The following is a 7,412-nucleotide window of genomic DNA, read 5'->3' on the forward strand; positions in this document are numbered from 1 at the left end:
CCACTTAAAACAGCAGGTCCTGTTTTTATTTTGGTGATTTAATGCAAAAATTCCTAGAAGACACCTTTTGTGACCGCTAAGCTCTTTGTCTTTTCAAGGCTTAGAGAACTCTTGACTGCTACAGTTCTTGAATACAGAATTTTGTCTCTGGGACGTAAAGCTCTCTGGATGTAGCCAGAGGTGAGACCGTGGATGATGGAGGGATGGAAGCCTGTTAGAGGCAGATTGCCTGGATATGGCTGGCACTTTAATATGATAGCTCATGGTGTTTCTTCTGCTTGTCCAAAGCAAAGGCTATGCCCTAATTTTAAATAGGCTGCCTCAGACACAAAATCTCTGGAAACTGGCCAGAACCCATTATTTTCACTGTCCATGACATAAGCATATACACTCTTGCTCTGAAATCCTAGATTAAACCTGTAGTTGAATGGTTTTCCACCTACTGATGGAGTAACAACCTTGGCTCATAACAACAGATTTTAGCTGTTCTGTCAAATTTATTTAAAGTCAGATTACAATAGCTTGGGTTTTCTCATGGACATTTCCAGTTACCTGGCCTGCTGTAAAGACTGAAGGAATCTCACATTCTGCTAGTTTAGGCTGTCTTTTTGTGGCTATCTTAGAAGCTTAGAAATTTTTTGTATCAGCCCAAGTTTCAATATTTTAACTACGGAATAGGGCAGGTCAGAGAGTCCAATAAGAAAAAGCATTTACCTTTGCTCGCTGGAGATTTAAGAAAAAATAAATAAAAATAAAAATAAAAATCACAGGCTTCACCAGGAATCAACCTTGCTGAAATACACTGGTGATTGTGGGTGCTTTTTCAGTTGGCTCTTCTATTTTAACACAAAACTGATCTAGAAGACAGATAAGCCTTAACTGGATCGGCTCTTCTGGTGGGGCCTCATCCGGGTGCTTGGTTCTCCCCATGATGGGCAGAGTGCTGTGGACAGGTATTAGCAAGCTCTGCCTCACTTGCGTACCATGTTCTCCACTCTCATTTTGGTGGTCCCCCTGCCAACTAATTAATGTAATGATAGGACCCAAATTCTCCTCAGATCTCTGAGTGCCCTGGCTTAAACCTGACTCTCAACATGGAAAGGCACTTACCTCTTTTAACAGGCAGCCACAGTTCAGCCAGTTTGATAAATGCAAAAAAATTTTTTTTAAAGAAAAACCCTAACAGATCAATGTCCTAAATCAGACCAATTGCACAAAAGAGATGAAAGGAAAGCTTCCTGGGAGTGGAAGAGATGTCCGTGAGAAAGCCAACTGGGCTGAGCCTTACAAAAGCATGGCCTTCTCTCACATAATGCATTAATCTTAGCCCAGCACAGTCAGAGCTGGCATCTGTCCCGGTTGCAGGGGATGCTTCCGTGGCAGTGTCCGAGCTGGAGGGCAGCTTTTGTCAGCAGGTTCAGTCCAGCAGGAACAGCCATCCCAGTAGAGTCCTGTTAGCGGAGGCTGCTGCTGCTGCTGGCCTGAGAGCTGCCCACGCCTGGATGGTCTGGACTGTGTCGGTTCTGGGGAAGACAAGGAAAGAGGGGTAAGAGAACAACTAGGAAGTGGCCTTGGCCTTGATCAGTGCTATACAGGAAAAAACTGCAACATGCCCTGGATTTTCAGTCTTGGGTCCCACCTGAGGCAAAGGACCACAGCCGACAGGGAGACTCAGTGAGCTGCAGGAGCAGGTCCCTACCCTACCTTCTTTTTCTTCTTCTCTTTCTTCTTCCTCTTCCGTTCAGGATCCTCCTCTTTTTTCTTTTTCTTCTTCTTATGATCAGAATCAGATGGTGTTTCTGTAGGAGAAATTCCTTATCGTAGAGCTCAAAATTCCCTACTACTTGGAACTCAAGACCACAGGAAAACCTAATCAAGGGCAACTTCTCTTCTAAAGGCCAGAAAGGATCAGGAGTCCCTGCTAAAGCACCATTCCAACTTTCTCCTTGCCCAGGAGACCTACCTGCAGGAAACATTAATTACCTTTATACCAGTTTAAGGAGAATTTGGGAGTCCAGGGCTCTGTAAGGAACCTAACTGGGTTTTTTTGTTTTTTGTTTTTCTAAAGATTTTCTTTATTTGTCAGAGAGAGAGAGGGAGAGAGAGTGAGCACAGGCAGGCAGAGATATAGGGAGAAGCAGGCTCCCTGCCGAGCAAGGAGCCCCATGTGGGACTTGATCCCAGGACACTGGGATCATGACCTGAGCCAAAGGCAGCTGCTTAACCAACTGAGCCACCCAGGCGTCCCTCTAACTGGGTTTTTAACTGGGGAAGGTCCAACCAGATCCAGGGTTTCTGGCTTTGACCAGCAGTGCTTCTTACCTGGTGGGACAGGATCCTGGGTACGGCTCTGTTTGTGCTTGTGCTTATTCTTCTTCTTGGGAGGCTGAATATGCATCAGACGACACTGCTCTGGTAACTGAAGGAACCAAAGGAAGGTCCAGGTAAGTGGAGGGAGGCAATGCCCTGCTCCCATCTGTTCTGCTCAGTACATTATAAAGGAACAGACCTGGACAAAAAAAAAAACCCACCTCCACACCTTTCAGGCCTCCCCATTTGCCTTCTTCCTCCCGGAGAAGGGACTCACCGGGCCAGTGTGGAGGCGGAAGCCAGCCAGCATGGTCCCTGTGATAGGATTAAAAGAACCACCAAGAATAGGGGGTTTCTCGATGAGGGAGCGGAGGCTGCTGTTATCATGGGAACCAGGCAGATCAATCATCCCTGGCAGGTCAGGCAGGAAGTTACTTAGCTTCTCCTTCACCTTCTTCCCACAGAATTTATTATAGGAATGTTCCAGGTTGTAGTGTGTGATCAGATTGGTGCTGCCTGTCAACTCGGTGCTACCTAGAGGACACAGGGAGAAAAAGAACAAAAAAATATTAGTCCCAACAGAGAATTTTTAAGTCACCCACAGGGAAAGTGAAGGACTATATTTTAGACTAAATAATCTTTTAAGTGAGAATTACAAAGACTTAAATTTATTTTTTAAAGAAACAACAAAATTATAAATAACAACATATAATGAACACTAAAAATACATATAGCATGGTAAGTTGCAACAAGGAGAAAAATCCGCAAACATCCAAAGAGGGCAGAGATGGAAACCATCCCAAAGAAACAGACATTCTCCCCAACTTAAACTCACCACAATAATCACTTACATGATGCTAACTCTGTGCTGAACACTGTTCTGAGTGCTTTTCATATAATATACTAATGGTTAATTATACTCTCTGACACAGCAGGGTATTACCTCAAAGCTCAGCTACCAGCAATGTAAGAGCCAAATATGACCCAAATGGATTGAGTGTCTGGTCAAGAACTTTTTTTTTAAACTAGCAAGAAACACTTACTACCTTTACATAGGAAATGGGATTTTTTTAGGTACTGCTGACTAACCTGTTACCATCATCTCTATCACTCATAAGCCCAAGTATAATGTTCTGCCTCAAAGAAAGATATGTCCCATCAGCATCTGGGCAACTGGAAGTCTAATCCTAGCGGTGCTCTATGCCTCAGTTTCCTCTTATTTCTGCAGTGAGGTAACAACTATCTTAAACACACAGTTTTCTTTCAAGGTTCAAATGAAAACACAAGTATAAAGTACTGTACAGATGCCAGGCACTATCAGTATAAATACTTCAAATAGAAGCTTGTTAATAATAAGATCTAGTGGCCAAGGATGGAGCTAGCTAGCCTACACTTTCAGCTACAGTTAGGATGAACTCGAAGAATGCAAATGATGACGAGAAAGTGCTTATTCATAATCATTCACCTGGAAGAACCCAGGTTCTGATGTGAGTCCCCTGAGGGCCGAGACAGTGTCTTTCTTCTTCATACATGTATCTCCGCTGCCCAACACAGTGCACACCGTCGGTGCTCAGTTAAGTGAGCAAGGTGTTTTCTCTCCATACCCCAAGGCCTTACCCTACCCTTCCCTTTTTTCTTTCTTGTGTCAAACATTTCCGAAGCACAGTCAACTGTAGCAGCAGAACACTCGGTGCCATAGTACTGCTCCTCATAACTAGGAACTGCCTCCTGTCATTCTAGCATCCTGCCTTTTTCCCCCTCTGTCAGCTATCCTCTTGTAGGGAGTCATCCTCAAGGCTCAGATGAGAAGGCACTGCTGCTTTTCTTAAACACTTGATGAGTCCCTCCAACTTCCCATTTTGACTATCAATTCCATGAAAATAATTTTATAAACCTCTCTCCCCAGCCTCCTAAGAACCCCCCTCCTAAGAACTAGTCTCACATTTCCAACTTCCTCTTAGTCAATTTCTTGCAGATTCATTTTTATTAACCTCCAAATCTTCCCCACCTCACTCATGGCTTCTCTATTTCAGTACATGGCACCCATATTCTGCAGATATCTTTAGAAACAACACTCCTCAAAAATCTCAGTCGTTTCCCATTATCCTCAGGAAAATGCTCAAATTCCTTTGGCACTCACAGTAAAACACATCTTACTGTAACTTAGCTTTGGGGGCTGATCTACCATTACTCCCCTATGTCACGTTTCTAGTCCATCCAAATGAGTCTCCATTATCTCCTGAGAAACATACTTCTTATCTCATTTCCTTTTAGGAAGTTTGTTTTAGGAAAGCTGATGTAATTATAAGACAATTCTTCCAAATTTTCTTCAATTTGAAATTTTAAAGGTCTGGCTCAAGTGACAACTTTTTCTGTCATCTTGGATAACAAGGAACACATTTTGAAAAAAAAAAACAACAGTATGTAGATACTTTTTTTTTTTTTTTAAGAGTACATAAACATTTAGGGGCGCCTGGGTGGCTCAGTGGGTTAAAGCTTCTGCCTTCAGCTCAGGTCATGATCCCAGGGTCCTGGGATCAAGCCCCACATTGGGCTCTCTGCTCAGCGGGGAGCCTGCTTCCTCCTCCCTCTCTCTCTGCCTGCCTCTTTGCCTACTTGTGATCTCTGTCTGTCAAATAAATAAAATCTTAAAAACAAAAACAAAAACAAAAAAACAGTATAAACATTTACCCCCAATGCAGGGCTGGAACTCACAACCCCACGATCGAGAGTCACATGTTCCACATACTGAGCCAGCCAGGGGTCTCCATTATGTAGTTCTTAACAGTTGTATATGAGGCATGACCATGAAGAAATGAGATTAGCCTTAACAAGAAATACAGTCACTGCCCTTAAACCACATACTTTATATCCCTAAGTCAAATAAGCTCCTTAAAAGCAAGGACTAGACTTAATAGTTCTCTCCCTTTCTCATCACACACCGTCCTTCCTACATAAGACCAGCATTTGCCCAAGACATACTCGGTATCTGTCAACTGCTTGACATAAATAGGTACAATCAGAACAGAAAGAGAAACTGCTAGTAGACATCGACCATAACTTCAGTTTTTTTCAACTATAAGTACTGTGAACTTCAAAGCACTGTATCAGTGTGCATTATTATTTCCCTCAATTCCTGATGTAGCAGTAGGACTTGGGAGGAATTGAAACCCAACCCGGAGATTTAACATGTCCAAAATGACTTGATTTCCACCTCCTCAAACTTGTTCCTTCTTGGTCTCAGTACTACCATCCACCCACCTATTCAATCCACGAATTTACAAGTGTCTCCAGTTCCTTTCTACTTCTTTATTCAGTCCTTCACTCCGATAAGCTCTGTCCCTAATGTTTATCCTGCCTCAGTTTGCTTCCCTCCTCCACTGCTACTGCCTAGTCCAAACCACCATCTTCTTCCTGGACTAAAGCAGTAACTTCTGACTGATTTCCCCACCTTCCATTCTTAATATAGCTGTTTGGATAATTACAAATAGGTGAATCAGATCATGTCACTTTCCTGTGTTAAAATGGCTCCCCCTGAGGGGTGCCTCCTGGCCCAGGCAGCACAGCATGCAACTCTTGATCTCTGATGGTGCGTTTAAGCCCCACTTTCCGTCAGAGATTACTAAAAATAAATAATAAATAATAAAATGGCTCCTGAACTTAAAATCTTAACGCTTTACAAAGGCCTCTGCCTACTCCTCCCCCCTTCATCTCCTATCACTCTTTCCCTTGAAACTTCACTGGAATCCGAATGGTCTTCTGACCCTCAGATATTCCAAGCTTCTCCCTCACACCACGGCTTCTGACCTCATTTCTTGCATCTCATCTCTCCCACTCACACAGGACTGGCTCTTTACACTGACGCTCCAATATTATCTACTCGGAGATGGCTTCTTTGATCCTCTCGCTGAAGCAGTTCTGCCTCAATTCTTTATCACATTGTCTCCTTGTACCACTAACCACTATCTGATGTTATCTGGTGTGCTCTGTGCCGCCTCCTCTGACATGTAAACTCCAAAACAGGCAAAGATCTTGTCAGCCCTACCCACAGCTGTATCTGAAGCGATATTTAGAACACAGTGCTTGGTACCCAGAAGGTACTCAACAGAACAGTTTTTGAGTTCGATTCTAGCCCCTCCTTCCGACAGCTGAAGAAACACAGAGGCTCTTAGAAGGAGGGCAACGTGTCTCAAACCAAGAGCATGTTTGTGGCAGATCTGAAAAACCTGAAGATCTGCGAGGATGTTAAATCGGGCCTCCCAAATTCCAAACTCAAGCTCTGGAAATTTTTTAGGAAAATAAACCAGCATGAGGGACAGAGCCAAATACGGTGCGAAACATGGTTATGGAAATGCATTCTCTCCCCTTCCTAATCCAGGCCAAAAATTCCTGCCGTCCCTCTGGCGGTGAATCCTCAGAGCCGCTCAGAGTTGGAGCTCCAAGGTCCAGACACGCGTTGCCTAGGCTCCCTCACACCTACCCGGGCGGGCTGAGAGCCACGCCCACCACCTCCTCGCTATGATCTGATTGGCTGTCTTCGGCCAGGCCTAGCACTCACCTGGAAGTTCCCGCATAAGGTAGAAGGGACCACAACCAGCCGCCGACTTGTCAGCGCCGGGAGGGGCCGCGGTCGCGGTGGGCGGCGGGGCCGTGCCCGGGCCCCCGCCCGGAGGAGGGGGAGGAGGAGGTGGAGGTTTTCCTGGTCCGAAGCCGAGTGCGGTTGGGGGTGGCGGTGGGTCAGCCTGAGCTCCGAACAGTGCCGAGAAATTCTCCATGGTCTTCTCCACCCCGGCGCGGTCCCGGTGTCTGGCGTCGGTCGTTTTCATTGGACAGTCCTTTCACGATGTTCCGCCCTCTTCCTCTGGGAGCCGCTTATCATTGGGTACCCAGCCTACCTTTTTCTGGCAACTACTTCCGTCGCTTTATGAGAACGTTCAGGAAGTGCTTTCTAAACTTACTAAAGTTTTCTCTGTAGTCTCCGAGCGCCACGGTCGCGTAGCCAATAAAATGACTTAACTAGAGAAAGCGACAGCTAGATCGACCAATAAAATGCAGTGTCCAATCAGAGATCTAGTTCCGGGCGCAGAGGCGGAGCATCCGAG

At 45.1% G+C, this 7,412-nt stretch overlaps 1 protein-coding gene across 1 annotated transcript; it reads right to left on the minus strand.

Moving 5' to 3' along the window:
- Window positions 1-477: 477 nt before the first annotated feature.
- Window positions 478-7,161, minus strand: MED19 (mediator complex subunit 19). Its single transcript, XM_004777595.3, has 5 exons — window positions 6,869-7,161; window positions 2,588-2,844; window positions 2,323-2,419; window positions 1,705-1,799; window positions 478-1,523 (listed from the first exon to the last, which is right to left on the minus strand). The coding sequence occupies exons 1-5, from the start codon at window positions 7,134-7,136 to the stop codon at window positions 1,455-1,457; spliced, it is 786 nt and encodes a 261-aa protein (XP_004777652.1). The 5' UTR covers window positions 7,137-7,161; the 3' UTR covers window positions 478-1,454.
- Between the last annotated feature and the right edge of the window lie 251 nt (window positions 7,162-7,412).

Source organism: Mustela putorius, unplaced genomic scaffold, assembly GCF_011764305.1.
Source record: "Mustela putorius furo isolate JIRA1106 unplaced genomic scaffold, ASM1176430v1.1 tig00000127_pilon_pilon_pilon, whole genome shotgun sequence".
Lineage (NCBI taxonomy): Eukaryota > Metazoa > Chordata > Mammalia > Carnivora > Mustelidae > Mustela > Mustela putorius.

Excerpts from the sequence above, each read along its gene's own strand:
- MED19 (XM_004777595.3), bottom strand. The coding sequence starts at position 7,136 with ATGAAAACGACCGACGCCAGACACCGGGACCGCGCCGGGGTGGAGAAG. Across the intron at positions 1,800-2,322 it reads CCAGGATCCTGTCCCACCAG|AAACACCATCTGATTCTGAT; the intron begins GTAAGAAGCACT and ends TTTCTCCTACAG. Across the intron at positions 1,524-1,704 it reads AAGAGAAGAAGAAAAAGAAG|AACCGACACAGTCCAGACCA; the intron begins GTAGGGTAGGGA and ends TGTCTTCCCCAG.